Below are 15,949 nucleotides of genomic sequence, written 5' to 3'. Positions count from 1 at the left end.
TGGCGACGCGTCGACATGCACGTCTATCTCCTAGCACTGCCACTCTACCTACCACTACCACTCTACCAGTGTGTTGTGTGATCTGTGAAGCGAGTGTCATGAAAGACGAAGATATGAATTTTTTTTGCGCCTCCTATTATTCATATGCCTGAAACGCGAGCGATTTTTGGTGGGACAAGATTATGGGTTTCGGGCTTTTGGGTGCTATGGAGGTTTGCTGGGCTTAAAAGGAGACCTGGTGTGGAACGTGCATGGAGCACGTTAGTAAGATCGTACGGAGGGAGTTGAGCCGATGGAGGCTTGAGGCTCCTGTCTCACACCTTTTTAATCTCTTAAAGACTGTACAATTTGAGAGAGACATTATTACAAAAAAAAGAGACTTGATGTCCAGACAGACGGTGGAGGGTGGACTATAATTTGACGGTACGACGAGATGACAGTGGCAGGCAAGCACTAGGTGGTGTCGGCGATGGGGGCATTAAGGAACCCACCAGGCCAAGCCAGGGTAGCACGACAGCGTGAATACTTAGGAGAGAGAGAAGAGCATGGGCAGCAAAATCTGAAGGTAGAAGAATAATGTAGGCCGTTCGATTCGAATCTAAGGGTAATGGACGGTCGCTTGAAAGTTTCCTCAATGTGATTTAGCACTTCCTTCTTTTTAGAGCAAAACAGGAAGACAGTTGGAACGCGGAGACGCGGTGGTGGCAGCGCTCGAGTTCGTTCGAGTTGGGCCGAATTTTTTTTGGCAAAAGAGCCAGCCTAGTAGTTAATGGGCCTTAGGAGTTGGACTGGCGCACGAAGCTGGAGGCCTCGGGTGCAGCGGTTGGGCTGCGGGTTTACCTGCTGAATGAATGGAGTCGGCCTCAATGCTACAACTACGAATGACATTGCTCCTGATTACCAGTACAAATCATGGAGTAATGCTGCACCTACGAAAGAGTTTTACAAAAATTCTATTTACATGCTACGTGAGCAACAACAACTATGCATGCTCCACCACATGAAACCTTTCAATCGATAAGTACAAATCAGCATGTATGGTTATTACTATCCACATCAATGTGTGAGTAGAACTTTTGTAAAACTTTTTTTTAGTGTAGCATTACTCCAAAATCATGATCCTCTTCTTCTTTCCCGAAATTTTTATTTTTATTTTTAAAATAAAAATTATATATATATATGTTTATTTTGAAAAATTATAAATTTAGATTTTGTCGTGGGTTGAAAGGATGACAGACCAACTAAAGTGACCGGGAGCTGAGTCAAAAATGCACCGACTATTCATCTTCGCAGGCAGTAAAAGCCAAGGCATGCGATTAGGTCTTGCGCTGCTGTCAAGTAAGAAAAAGAAAAGCTTATGATTCGATTCTTACACCATATCATTGCAATGGAGGAAGGGGACGTGGCCGTCTCGCCGGAAATTTCGTTTTCCAGCAATTCCTCTCCCCAGCATCGGATCCTCTGTGCCCGATTGCCGTATTCGCTTTGGTGCTGCTAGTCCAGTAGTAAGTGACAACACCATTACAATTGCAGGGTAAACGGTATGGTCTTAGCTCAGAGTGTTTCTTTACTGAAATTTTCGAGATAGCAACGTATAACAGCGGGATACTATGGGTTTATTTAGCAGAGCTTATTTTTTATTTTTTTAAGCTAAGTATTTTTAATATTATAAATTTACGAAGTTAGAGCTATGAGTAACTAAAGATATTTAGATGAGTTATTATATTCCATTTAAAACTATAAATAATAATTTAAATTATTTTATTATAATCTATAAATTCAAAATCTGACACGGAGCTGTACCTCTCTTTATCTACGCTGCAAGGTAGGTTGTTCCCCAGCGGCACAAGAGATCCGGGTTGGCACTGTCCGGCATGGGGCCGCCATGAAATGGAAGTGGCGCCGTACTTCGTTCGATCTTATCTCGGGTGACTCATTTCCGCATGTGAACGGCCGCGACCGCCCGATTTATCAACGATATCCCGCTGACACTTTTGCACGCACCCCCTCGTGTTATCTCGATACGGAGATAAAGCTCTAGCTCTATTTTTTAAAGTTGATCATCTCTAATTTTAATTTTTTAGCTATAGTATATTAAGTATGTTTAGCTTAGACATATTGTTATTATTTTAAACTAAAAATATATATTTAAATTATTTTATTGTACCTATAAATTCTATATTTTATATAAATCTCGGAGATGAAACTGATCGGACAAGGACACTCTATTTTCGTAGTCGGAGCCGCGGGTTGCAATTCTGTTGAGGTTTCTTCTACAGGTTTCTTATTTATCTACTAGTACTATTTACTATTTTTATTCTGAAATAGTTGTCGTTATAGAATACGTGCAGTTAAATTTTAAAAACTTTGATCGCTAATATACACAAGATTATTAAGATTTGACATATAAAAATGATAATAATGAATTTATCATTAAAAATACTTTAATATTATCTAATTTTTATTAATTTTTAACGAGAGATAGTTATAAAAATAATAATTAAATGTATTTATTAAAGATTGTGTTGATATAGATGGTAGTATTACTAAGTACCACTTGCTCGCTTGTCAGCTGTCCGTTTGTCTTCGCGTTCTATAAAGATGGCTTCTATTAGCCGCGTACAGATAGATAAGCAACGACTCCAACCTTGAACAACCAGAACAGAGGAGGAGACTCGCCGGTCGCCACCGATTCCACTTCCTGCGAAGTGCGAACAGAGCGATCGAGGCAGACATGAGAACCCAGGTGTTCTTCCTCGCTTTCGCACTTCTTGCCGTCCTCGCCCAATCCAGCAGCAGGCACCACCACCACCACCACCACCACCACCACCACTCCCACGTCCAAACCAAAGGTACCGGATCTTTCTCTGTTCTTGCTGAAAAGTCACTTCCTTTTCTCGCCAAGTTAATCAAAGAGTTCGCGTGATTAGATTATATTGGTCTTTCTTGTTGGAACGCATCGATTCGGCTTCCTGGGTTGGATGGAATTCATGTTTGGTTGCACCTGCCTGCAGGGCACGGAGATGGGGGAGGCGGGGAGCTAGCGGAGGCGGGGAGCCCGGCGAGGGCGTGGCCGTGCTGCGACAACTGCGGCGGGTGCACCAAGTCGACCCCGCCGCAGTGCCAGTGCCTGGACGCGGCGCCGCGTGGGTGCCACCCGGCGTGCAGGGACTGCGTCAAGTCCAGCCTCAGCGCCGACCCGCCGGTGTACCAGTGCATGGATCGCGTACCCAACTTCTGCCAGCGCCGCTGCGCTCCCTCCGCCACCGCCCACTGACCGGCCGGCCGGCCGGCCGAGCAAACTACTGATTGCTGTTGACCCACCCACCCACCGGCGGCGAATCCTACCATCTGAACGCCAGCTGTGCTTTAACTTGGTTTTTGTGTAAAGAGAGGAGGAATATATTAGTCTGATGAGCAACCAAACCAATCTTGCTCGCCGTGGTGCTGTTCTTTCTTTTTTCTTTTTTTTTTACTTGACACGGCTCTGTAATTGCTGGCTACGACTGCTTGGTTGACTGCTGATTATGAGGAGATGAGCATACTAAATCGCTAAAATTTGTAACAAGATTTCCTTTTCTTTCCCATGTTTGCGCTTGGATATGTCATGGAACGCGCAAGGTGGAGACGGTGATGAACTTGGACTCTAACCCGGTCTCCGGCGCCAGGCCGAGGCCGAGCTCGGGAGCCAGATTCATCACAACGAAACGGTACTCGCGGTTCCACGACGGCAAGCACAGCACTGCTCGACGTGGCAACGCACTCGCAGATCCGCATTTTCCACGAGGGTACACGGCACATATGTTTAGACGGAGGTTAGAATGCTTATTTAAGTATCGTTATTTATATTAATGTTAATAAGATAATTAATTATATTTAAGTATTTATAGTTTTTGTTTATATTAAAGATTATAATTTTATATGGATATTTAATACTCTTTTTTTAAACACCTAGTCATAAGCATCTTGATTTGGAGCCGAGGTGGGGGAGAAAGATGGACACGCGAATATCGGAATATGCCATCCAAAGGAACCGTGCAACACACCTTCCACTGAATAAAGCAAAGCCGTCTTAATTTTTTAGAAACTCAGTACACACGCACACAACTCATGTGTGCTCGTATATTCCTTGATCAGAAGTTCAGAACGATGCTCTATATTTGCAACTTGGTATTCGAAACCATTAATTCATAAGGAAGTAGCAACCTGGGGGATTTCTTCAAGGGGGGAAAAATACAAAAAACAATAATTCGGTACGGTGCGCTTACCAGGAAAAGGATCAATGATGTTCTTTTGAAACCAGGATAAAAAATAATTCCACTCGTGCAAGCTTTAAAATAAGAGTGGAATAGCATGGGCTGTAGGATGAACACAGACAAGCTATGTTGCTGGAGGAAGAGATTTGCAATTTTTATTTTAAATAAAAAATTAATATATATATATATATATATATCTATTTTAAAAAATTCAAATCTAGACTCATTCACCTGTTCAAGTAATTTTTTTAGTTAGAAATTTATACAACAACAATAACAACAACAATAACAAAGCCTTTCAGTCCCAAACAAATTGGGGTAGACTAGAGATGAAACCCATAAGATCTTACAAGTCTAGTCATGGCTCTCGCACATGGATAGCTAACTTCCACGCACCCCTGTCCATGGCTAGTTCTTTGGTGATATTTCAGTCTTTCAGATCCCTCTTTACAGACTCCTCCCATGTCAAGTTTGGTCTACCTCGACCTCTCTTGACATTATCTGCACACTTTATTATTCCGCTATGTACAGGCGCTTCTGAGGGCCTGCGTTGTATATGCCCAAACCATCTCAAACGATGTTGGACAAGCTTCTCTTCAATTGGTGCTACACCAACTCTATCACGTATGTCATCATTCCGAACCCGATCCTTTCTTGTGTGGCCACACATCCATCTTAGCATGCGCATCTCCGCTACACTCAACCGTTGGACATGTTGCCTTTTAGTTGGCCAACATTCTGCGCCATACAACATCGCAGGTCTAATTGCCATCCTATAGAACCTGCCTTTTAGCTTCTGTGGTACTCTCTTGTCGCAGAGGACGCCGGAAGCTTGGCGCCACTTCATCCATCCGGCTTTAATTCGATGGCTCACATCTTCATCGATTTCACCATCCTTCTGCAGCATCGATCCCAAATATTGAAAGGTATCCTTCTGAGGTATCACCTGTCCGTCAAGGCAAACCTCATCCTCCTCGTGCCTAGTAGTACTAAAATCGCACCTCATGTACTCAGTTTTAGTTCTACTAAGCCTAAAACCCTTCGACTCCAAGGTCTGTCTCCACAGCTCCAACTTTCCATTTACCCCCGTCCGACTATCGTCGACTAGCACCACATCATCTGCAAAGAGCATACACCATGGGATATCACCTTGTATATCCCTTGTGACCTCATCCATCACCAAAAGCAAAAAGATAAGGGCTCAAAGCTGACCCTTGGTGCTGTCCTATTCTAATTGGAAAAATCATTGGTGTCACCATCGCTTGTCCGAACACTTGTCACAACATTATCGTACATATCCTTGATAAGGGTAATATACTTTGTTGGGACTTTGTGCTTCTCCAAGGCCCACCACATAACATTCCGCGGTATCTTATCGTAAGCCTTCTCTAAGTCAATGAACATCATATGCAAGTCCTTCTTTTGCTCCCTGTATCTCTCCATAAGTTGTCGTACCAAGAAGATAGCTTCCATGGTCGACCTCCCAGGCATGAAACCAAACTGATTTTTGGTCACGCTTGTCATTCTTCGTAAGCAGTGTTCAATGACTCTCTCCCATAGCTTCATCGTATGGCTCATCAGCTTAATCCCACGGTAATTAGTACAACTTTGAATATCCCCCTTATTCTTGAAGATTGGTACTAATATACTCCGCCTCCATTCTTCGGGCATCTTGTTTGCCCAAAAAATGAGGTTGAAAAGCTTAGTTAGCCATACAATTGCTATGTCTCCAAAGCATCTCCACACCTCAATAGGGATACCATCAGGGCCCATTGCCTTACCTCCTTTCATCCTTTTAAAAGCCTCCTTGACCTCAAACTCCTGAATCCTTCGTACAAAACGCCTGTTGACATCATCGAAGGAGTCGTCCAGCTCAATGGAAGAGCTCTCACCTCCTCCATTGAACAGCTGGTCGAAGTACTCTCGCCATCTATTCTTAATCTCATCTTCCTTCACCAGAAGTCGATCTGTCCCATCCTTGATGCATTTGACTTGGTTGACATCCCTCGTCTTCCTCTCACGGATCTTGGCCATCTTATAGATGTCCCTTTCCCCTTCCTTCGTATTTAACCGCTGGTAGAGGTCCTCATACGCCCGACCTCTTGCTTCACTCGCTGCTCGCTTTGCGGTCTTCTTCGCCACCTTGTACTTCTCTACGTTGTCAACACTCCTGTCCAAGTGTAGGCGTTTGAAACATTCTTTCTTCTCCTTGATAGCCTTCTGGACATCCTCGTTTCACCACCAGGTATCTTTCGCTTCACTTCTACTTCCCCTCGTCACCCCAAACTCCTCGGAAGCCACCTTCCGAATGCAAGTCGCCATCTTTATCCACATATTGTTTGCATCACCTCCTTCCTCCCAAGAGCCCTCCTTAATTACCCTCTCCTTGAAAGTTTGAGCCGCTTCCCCCCTGAGCTTCCACAACTTCGTTCTAGTGACTTTAGCGCGCTTATCCCGCTGGACACGTATCCGGAAGCGAAAGTCAGCCACCAAAAGCTTCTGTTGAGGGACAACACTCTCTCCAGATATCACCTTACAATCTAGGCAAGCACGCCTGTCTTCTCTTCTCGAGAGGACGAAATCGATCTAGCTAGAGTGTTGGCTACTACTAATTTATATTTATTTTATTTCTCATTGCATAAGTAATTGCTTGAGTTGAAAATTTTCATGACTATTTCGATAATACTTTGAATTTTGAGAACACAATATTATTTTTATTTTTAAACCTTTCGCCCATTTGAAAGGCAACATATACCTGTCGCCTGTTAATTTGTAATGTTTCAAAACTGTGCATATATTTACAATTTTTTGATTTAAAAAATAAAAAGAAGTTCTACAGAGGAAAGTCTCGCGTCCTTTTCAAGTCAAGGGGCAGCCCGTTACTATGTTGGTTGGAGCACTTACCCGATCCGTGTTCCACTCTTCGAAGCATCGACCCACAAGAAAATATGGCCCAAAACGTTATGGCCCTATGGCCCAGGAGGGCTCGGCGCGGGGACAGGGAGGAGAAGCCCTTCGGTTTAGTACCGCATCGGAAGCCGAAGATGGTTTTTCCCGTGGGCTCTCCCTACAAAACTAGCGCCTGGTGCACCGTTCCTCCATACTTACCTGGACGGGGTCGACGGGCGATCAGGTAGGCCCGTGGCCTAGGCCAGTGGCCCGCATTGCACTTGGTGGGCGCGCTGGCTTACCATCTCCCCAAGTGGGAGAGTGGACGTCATAATTTGTGGTTGAGGGGGTACGCGTTCGCGCGGCCCCTGCCAATTCTTTGAAATTAAAATTTTGTCCTCAGTATGTTTTGGAGCATATAAAATTTTGCGTTACCTCTTTCTTTATTCTCATCCGAGTATATAATAATACTTTTAAAATTTAAATAATTATCTAATTTTTATTATCTACTCTAATTCTCTATCTTTTTCTAATAAAAAATAAGGAATTATGAGGGAAACTAGTGATTTTTTTCATATCGATTCCTTAATATTTGTATTTTTGTTTTTAAGTCATTAATATTAACTTTATCTTAAAATATAGAGAATATTAAAATCTAGAAAAATATACTTTAACTGTTAATTTATTTTACAATATATTATCATTTTTTATATAACCAATGTCGTAATAAAAATCTATTAAATATACACAACTTCTGTATATTAAATATACACTTAATTTAATTAATTGTTGATCAAAATTTAATAAAAATTGATTTTTTAAAACCTAATATGTCTTATATTTTAGAACGGATAGGTATTTAATTAGCGAATAAAAATTCTATTTAATTAGCCCCATGTGCAGCGCCACGCGGCGAAGCTCTGAGGTGCGGCTGAGCCAAGCATGGCGACCTGTGGCCTCCTCCCTTCACTCGCTGCGGCCACCGCAGCGCGCACACACACCATCCTCCCGCTCCCGTTCCGCCGCCACTCGCCTCTCGGCCGCCGCTCCACGTCGGCGATGGGCGCCCGTGCCTTCCACGTGTCGCAGGGCGCCGACCCGCAGCCGCTCCTCCGCGACGCCGCCGCGGGACATCCCAGGCTCCGCGTACGGTGCCCGACCCTGGCCCCACCGCGGCTAAACATAACCGTTGCTCGCACCTGCTATTCTGGGGAGGGAAGAGCTCTGGTTGTCGTGGTGGTCTGATGAGATGGAGGTGGATGTGCAGGTGCGGACTCACGCGCAGGGCGAGGGCGATGCGGGACGTGGCGCCGCGGCGGAGGGAGAAGCGGCGGCGTTCTCGTGGGCACCCGTCATCCTCCCGTAAGCTATTTGTTGGCCTATCCCTCGTATAATGGCATTTGGGGGTAATCTAGAGTGCGCTAGGTAGACTTAGAATGCATTTCTAGTGTTGAATCAAACATATTGAGAATTAAACCTAATCCAATGCCAAATTAGGGCAGTGGTGTCGACGAATCATATTGTGGAATAGGTTGTTCAGTAGATGTGCCTGGTCCGGCGTGTTGAGGAGGATAAGTATACCAAATTTGGGCAGTAGTGATGAATCGTATAGTACAATTAGCCTGTAGTAGTGCATTGTAGAAAAGATGCCACATACAGTTAAAAAAAGAAAATAAAAGAAAAGATGCCACATGATTTTACATTGTGTTATCTTATGTTGCACAAAGTACTAGGTTACTTGGTTTCACCTTGCCAAATTGTGATCCTTCACCTTGAAGCAGTCATGCAATGCGTGACATAAATAAATAAACAAAGGGGAGCTTGCAGCCTTTCAGTACTGATGGGTTATTGTTCGGAACCTAGGTTCTTGTTCCCTGCATTGGGCGGTCTCCTTTTTGGTTATGACATTGGCGCAACATCTGGAGCAACGATCTCCTTGCAAGTCAGTCCCTGTTTTAGTTGTTTAGCAATTTATTATAGATGAAATTCCGTCTCTCGCTGTCATTGGGTTTATTCCTCCTCAGTCTGCTGATCTCAGTGGCACCACTTGGTTCAGCCTGTCATCGGTGCAACTAGGACTTGTGGTAATCCTTCGGAAAATTTCTGTGCTTCCTAAGCTCTGACTTCTTCCTTTTCCTATCAAAAATGCGGTTGGACTAAATGAGTTTTCTTTACACCTTTTCTAGGCAAGTGGTTCACTTTATGGTGCTCTTGGTGGCTCCATTCTTGCATACCGCATTGCAGATTTTCTAGGTGAACCGAAATGCTACTGTGATTTTATCTTCCGTACTGTATATTCTTTGATAAGGAAGTCAATAACTTCTACTACCATCTTGATACAGGAAGGAGAATAGAATTGGTCACAGCAGCTGTGTTATATATTTTAGGTGCTTTGGTCACTGGATTTGCCCCTAATTTTGTAGTTCTGATCATAGGCCGTCTCCTTTATGGCATTGGTATTGGTTTGGTGAGTACCTGCTAGCACGACTGTTTAGTATATGTGTAAATGAAAATTTGGGGACTTGAAGTTGGATATTCGTTCAAGCTGAATAGTAAAATGTTTTAGTATATTTTGGAGTGTGAATGAATCGTTGCTCCATGAACAGTAATAAGCATTGCAAATTTATGATTTGAAACAATTCATTGCCTATGGTATTTGCTGTTCTAGTGTCATGATGTCTGGTCATATTTTTCTGATATACCAATTATTTACTGAAGTGCGAGACAGTAAAATTAATTGATGCCAATGTAGATTGATATTCGTGTGCAGATGCAATTATTTATGAAATAAGTGGAGAGAAATCATGCATGCATTTGAAACTTCCTGATATGGAGATGGTGGGGCATTATCCTTTTATGCATATATATCAAATCATCTTAGTTGATTAGATCTATCTTTTGGGCTAAGTTTTCTAATTTTCTGTTTGGGTTGCCAAGGTAGTTGGCACTAGGTGTTTCTGTTTGCAGTATGTACACTAGTCTGTTTGGCACCAACTTAAAACATTCATGGCTGTTTAAATTGTTGATGCTTTGTTAAAAAGGCTTAACAACAACTGAAGAGGCATACAATTACAACAAGCATGTTCATACTCATATTCAACAAGTGGTTTGGGAGAGATTATAGACCTATGCTGTCCTATTACACTGCAGTGTAAGGTGTTATGTCGCTGAATCATCATGGTGCTCTGTTCCAGGCAATGCATGGTGCCCCTCTTTACATTGCAGAGACTTCTCCTCCGCAGATACGTGGAACATTGATATCTTTGAAGGAGCTGTTTATCGTGTTAGGAATACTGGTATATCTATTCTTCTTACTTTGATGTTTCCCTTTGATACCTGCTAATTGTTAATATAATTTTTGCAGTTTGGATACCTCATAGGGAGTCTTGAAATTGACACTGCAGGAGGATGGCGGTACATGTTTGGTTTCAGTGCTCCTCTTGCAGCTATAATGGCCATCGGTATGTGGACTTTACCACCTTCACCAAGATGGCTTCTTCTCAGGGCTGTGCAAGGAAAGGGATCTGTGGAAGATAATAAAAAAAAGGCAATTCAAGCTTTGAGAACACTGAGGGGCCGCTTAGTAAGCGACAAGGTTTTGGCAGATGATATTGATGATACCATTGTCTCTATTAAGGCTGCTTATGCAGACCAAGGATCCGAAGGAAACATTTGGGAGATATTTGAGGGAGCTAGCTTGAAGGCCTTCATCATCGGAGGAGGGCTGGTTCTCTTTCAGCAGGTCCTTGTTCTCTTCAGCCTGCACATTTGTAGCTCAACTGAGTCTAAATTCTGGCAATGGTTTTACCATCTTTTGTTTTGAAATTCTCTGCTCCTTTTTCATCACTTTCAAAAACTGATGCGCGCTCCTTTATTTTGAGTAGTAATATCATCACTTAATCTAAACTCTTATTTGGCAGATAACAGGCCAGCCAAGTGTTCTATATTATGCAGCTTCCATTCTTCAGGTACATCTGTTTTGGTTGAATTTGTTTAATGGTTTCTTTTGATGCAGAACATACAGAGGTCAAACTAGTATTGTCTGTAATATGCATTTCTTCCGTGCATACAATATAATCTCTCTTATGTCTAAAGTACGTCTTCTGTAGACTGCTGGGTTCACAGCTGCATCAGATGCTGCTAGAGTGTCAATCTTGATTGGGCTGTTCAAGGTAATGCTAAGGAGCTACATCAATACTCTATGGATTACTGTATGTCACCTGTTTAGTTATTAATCATGGAATGTAGATAAAAAAATACTAAGGAGCTTACAGTTTCTTTTTATTTTGGGTGTATGTGTAACAGTTCTATTCTTTGCAGTTGCTGATGACAGGTGTTGCAGTATTTAAAGTCGATGATATTGGAAGGCGCCCATTATTGATAGGCGGCGTTGGTGGAATTGTGAGTTACTATTTCACTTGTTTGAGATCTATGGATTACATGGAAAGTGCTCTCATATCCATATATTTGAACACATATCCCACACCCACGGTCCCACTTAATGTGAATACTGAACTATATGTTAGGTAGTCAGTCTAAATTACGATGATATACGAGAAAAACTACTTACCCTTTGTGCATCATGTAATCAGTACAACACATTCGTAGATTCTGACTGAATTGCTCTTATATTCTCTATAACCTGCAGGCTCTTTCACTCTTCCTACTAGCAGCTTACTACAAGATTCTGAACAACCTCCCCTTTGTTGCTGTTGGTGCTTTACTTCTATATGTCGGCGCTTACCAGGTCGGTGCTTTAATTCTGTACAAGGAGTCTGACTGGCACAACAAATTTATATGCCGTTGTGTTTCAGGTCTCTTTTGGTCCAATTAGTTGGCTAATGGTGTCCGAGATCTTTCCACTCCGAACAAGAGGACGTGGGATCAGCCTTGCTGTACTTACAAATTTTGGCTCAAATGCGTTGGTGACGTTTGCATTCTCACCCTTGCAGGTATTGCTTCACAAAATTGCTATCTTCTTTTGTATATTTCATGATGTTTTTTTCTCTTCAAGTGGAGGCTCAAAATTCCATGAACAGCTGAACATGCCAATATCTAGTGCTTGTGCCCTATGAATCCTTCTCCAGTAATAGCACAATTTACAAAAGCATAGAAGAAACTCTTTTGCATCCTTGCCCAGTTTTGCAAAACTCAGCTTCTTCTCTGGTCCAACCTCCAGAGTCCAGACCAGTGTATCTTAGCTGTCTATTCCAAATGCTGTTGTCAGTTTGTTGTACCCACAAATATGAACAAACCATGTATGCCTTTTATTTTTGTTACAGGAGATCCTTGGGCCAGCCAATATTTTCTTCCTGTTTGGGGCCATAGCGTTGCTCTCCCTCGTGTTTGTGATCCTCACTGTTCCTGAGACAAAAGGCCTGAGCTTGGAGGAGATCGAATCTAAGATCCTGAAGTGAAATGGCAAGGTCGAGGCCGTACAACCCCAATTTCAGACTTGAAAGCTCATTGCTATTTTCAAGCCGGCCGCTCACAGTTTCAGGCTTTCAGTACATACGTACGCATGATACATCTCGGTGTAAAGTTTTCCTATAATCTTCTGTTCTTCGTGCAACTAGTATTTTTGTACATGCATTTGTAGCTACCTGAAGCATAACCACGTTCCAGTTGTCCATTGTGATCTCGTTCCTAAGCAGCTGTGACTGTTTGTACTTGTGCCTATGCTGTAACATGCACGTCACTGTTAAAAGTTGGTCAACTGCCACGCTGAGGAGGACGTTGGTCAATTGTTGATGTGGAATTTCTCTTTACAACTGCTGGTGTGTGCGTGTGCGTGATACGCCGCCTACGGTATAAATTGAAATTGTGCTTGCTGAAATTGGTTATATTTGATGTAAAAAAAAAGAAATTGGTTTGCCGAGTACAATTGGCAGTGAGGAACCATCAACATCGCTATTACTCCCCAGCAGGCCAGCAGGGGCGGAGACAGGGGGCGGCCAGGTCCCCCCCTCTCTCTCTACATATATACTACTGAATTAAGTATATATATATATATATATATATATATATATATATATATATATATATATATATACTATTTAAAATTGAGTTAGTAAATAGTAACTCAAATTTATTGTTATATTACCGTAATATTTATTGTTAGTGTACGGTGATATAAGAATATAATATTATAATATATTTTAATAACTCGTCTATTTTCTGTGTGCAAATTTTATATTCAAGAATTACTATTAAAATATTATTTAGTATTATTCTGATACTATTTACTAATGTTTGCACATCGTGTAAATAATAAAAACTTAATTTAATATTATTAAAATACTATTTTAAATATTAACAATAATATTAAAATATTTAATATTGAAAGTGATCTTTCTTGATTCAGTAGTACTCAGTGATGTTATTCAGGATCTTTGCAGGTTGACGAAATTAATAATTCAGTTGGTTGCACAATAGACGTAAAAATCATACTCAGTATTCACCATTCTTATCACTAGGTTATTTCAGAGTAGCAAAGTTTTCTTTGAATATCTCTAGTCATGAACATATGTGATAAATTTTTATCCTCACTCTAGTCAATTCCATCCAAATGAAACACTTTTCTACAGACACAGAGTTCTTTTTACCCTATTATGGCTATACCAGATGCAGAGATTACCTGAGAACTACCGAAGAGATTTCTCCTATAAGATATATAGCATAATAATTCGTCTCGTATAGACAAACTAGAAGAACAAGGAATTTTCAAAGACAACACTACTTTATTTGCACAAACATAGCTTACAAATGATTTTCCTATTTAGGAACCCCCAGATACTTACACACACGGAGAATTACCTTATAGCGGCAGTGGCATAAATTATTTCTTCAATATAACTATTTTGCAATGTGGACTTAATACTAAGAGTGAGAGAGTGAGTGCTAAGGACGCTCTCGCTCTTCTCTGGATGCTGCTCGATGGCTGGTGGTGTCCTCTCTTCTGCCGCCTGTGAAAGTATATCTAGACCCCCTATGTGGGTTTTGGCTAATTGATGATAAACGATTAATGGATTAATAGGTTTGCTGAAGTTATGAAAAGTTTTTAAGTCCCTTTGGATAAGTTAAGAGACGTTGACGTTCCTCAAAAAGAAAACAGAAGCGGCATGTAGTTACTCAATAGACCTTAATTCATTTTTATTTTAAATTTAAGTTCAGGATAGCCGTACTATCAAAAGTGATGCGTGTTAATAGTCTTGAAGGTATCTCAGTGCTCAAAATATCTTTTTAGAATCGAAAGTTAAGAGACGCAATCACCCACAGACACCAGGAAAAAGGCTTATGTTGTCTGAGCTCGGAGTCTCCGGGTTAGCCCGGATACTCCGAACTCTGATCAGTAGGTCGGAGTCTCCGGGTGAGACTCCGACAGAGAGTCTCGGTTTGAGCTTGAGCTCAACAGGGAGTCTCCGGGTTAGCCCGGATACTCCGGAGTCTGGTATGTTGCCGGAGTCTTCGGGTGAGACTCCGAGCCAGAGTCTCGGATAGGCTTTAAGTGCTTAACCCGGAGTCTCCGGGTTGGCCTGGATACTCCGGATTCTGATGTTTCTGAACCCTCTAGGCAGGCTTCGGATAGTGGTTCTATCTGTGTGCCCATGTGTTACCTGGAGTCTCTAGGTGAATTCGGATACTCCGGATTAGTACAAAATGCACAGTAAGCTATTTTTTTTGAAGTGGACTATAAATACCCCTCACATCCTTCTTCATTTGTTGCTGAACAACTTGTGGACAAACTCATTCAAAGCCATTCAATAGCCCTCCTAACTCCTCTAGAGCTTTGATTCTTGCAAGATTTAAAGATTAGGGTTTGGGAAGTAAGATTGAGTGCTAGAGAGCTAAATTTCATTCTTGAGCACTTGAGGTCATCGCCAAGCTTTCGATTTGCATTCTTTACTCTTGGAGCTTTGAGTTCCTAGACAGCAAGACGTCACCCAGAGCGCACCCAAGCTTGTGGAGTGCCCCGAGAAGTTTGTATTACCCATTGATTTGAGTAAGAACTCTAGCTTGATATTTGTGATCACTTGGGTGAGGAAAGGGTTAAGAGAGATCTGGCTCTTTGTGAGCTTCTCAACGGAGACGTAGGTACTTCTTTATGAGGTGGCCGAATTTCGGGAACAAATCCTTGTCTACTTACTTTATTGCACATTCACTTGTTCTAGTTGATTTTTTGGGATTTCCCAATCTTCTTGCTTGTGTGCGTGTGACTATAGGTTATTGGTGATAAGGCCTTTAGGCATCTCTTAGAATATGTGGTAATTTATAGACTCAATTAGATTTGCTCAAAAGTTCATAAGTTTCGATTTCCTGTTTCATCCGGATTATCCGGGAAAGCCCAGAGTATCCGAGTTCTGTATAACCCGGAGTCTCCGGATTGACCCGAAGTATCCGGACTCAATAATGCGCTGTGAAGTTTTAAAATTTCAGGAAACGCCTATTCACCCCCATTTAGGCGACATCACGAACATTTCAATTGGTATCAGAGCATAACCTCCTACAAGGCTTCACCGCTTGGAGGATTTGAAGATGTCAGCATCCGGGAAGAAGAGCCCGAAGGATCCGAAGGATAAAACTTCGGGTGATGGCTCAAGGAGGCCCATCGATTCAAGCGATGCTTCAATAACAATTGGCTCCAAAGGTAGACGGAGAGTAGAAGTTGATTTTGATTACAGTAAATTAAATTCTCCTTCTAACAACTTCATCTTCGTGCCTTCCAGGCGTGTGCCATTCTTTGATGGCACACATTACACCGCTTGAAGGCACAAGATGAAGATGCATCTAATCTCGCTCCATCC

At 42.1% G+C, this 15,949-nt stretch overlaps 2 protein-coding genes and 1 non-coding gene across 3 annotated transcripts; all 3 read left to right on the top strand.

Moving 5' to 3' along the window:
- Nucleotides 1-2,614: 2,614 nt before the first annotated feature.
- On the top strand, nt 2,615-3,585 carry LOC133913673 (Bowman-Birk type trypsin inhibitor-like). The gene is made up of 2 exons (XM_062356886.1): nt 2,615-2,852; nt 3,015-3,585. Exons 1-2 carry the CDS (start codon nt 2,735-2,737, stop codon nt 3,275-3,277), a joined length of 381 nt encoding a protein of 126 aa, XP_062212870.1. The 5' UTR covers nt 2,615-2,734; the 3' UTR covers nt 3,278-3,585.
- A 3,771-nt stretch (nt 3,586-7,356) lies between these two features.
- LOC133913880 (U1 spliceosomal RNA) lies at nt 7,357-7,516 on the top strand. Its single transcript, XR_009909120.1, has one exon. It is a non-coding gene; the product is annotated as a U1 spliceosomal RNA (small nuclear RNA).
- A 469-nt stretch (nt 7,517-7,985) lies between these two features.
- Nucleotides 7,986-12,816, top strand: LOC133913672 (D-xylose-proton symporter-like 3, chloroplastic). The gene is made up of 14 exons (XM_062356885.1): nt 7,986-8,291; nt 8,413-8,507; nt 9,009-9,087; nt 9,170-9,229; nt 9,332-9,398; nt 9,488-9,612; nt 10,340-10,441; nt 10,510-10,887; nt 11,066-11,113; nt 11,255-11,317; nt 11,466-11,546; nt 11,794-11,892; nt 11,960-12,097; nt 12,428-12,816. The coding sequence occupies exons 1-14, from the start codon at nt 8,088-8,090 to the stop codon at nt 12,560-12,562; spliced, it is 1,674 nt and encodes a 557-aa protein (XP_062212869.1). The 5' UTR covers nt 7,986-8,087; the 3' UTR covers nt 12,563-12,816.
- The last annotated feature ends 3,133 nt before the right edge of the window (nt 12,817-15,949 follow it).

Source organism: Phragmites australis, chromosome 3 (assembly GCF_958298935.1).
Source record: "Phragmites australis chromosome 3, lpPhrAust1.1, whole genome shotgun sequence".
NCBI lineage: Eukaryota > Viridiplantae > Streptophyta > Magnoliopsida > Poales > Poaceae > Phragmites > Phragmites australis.
This window is presented reverse-complemented; position numbering and strand designations above follow the sequence as displayed.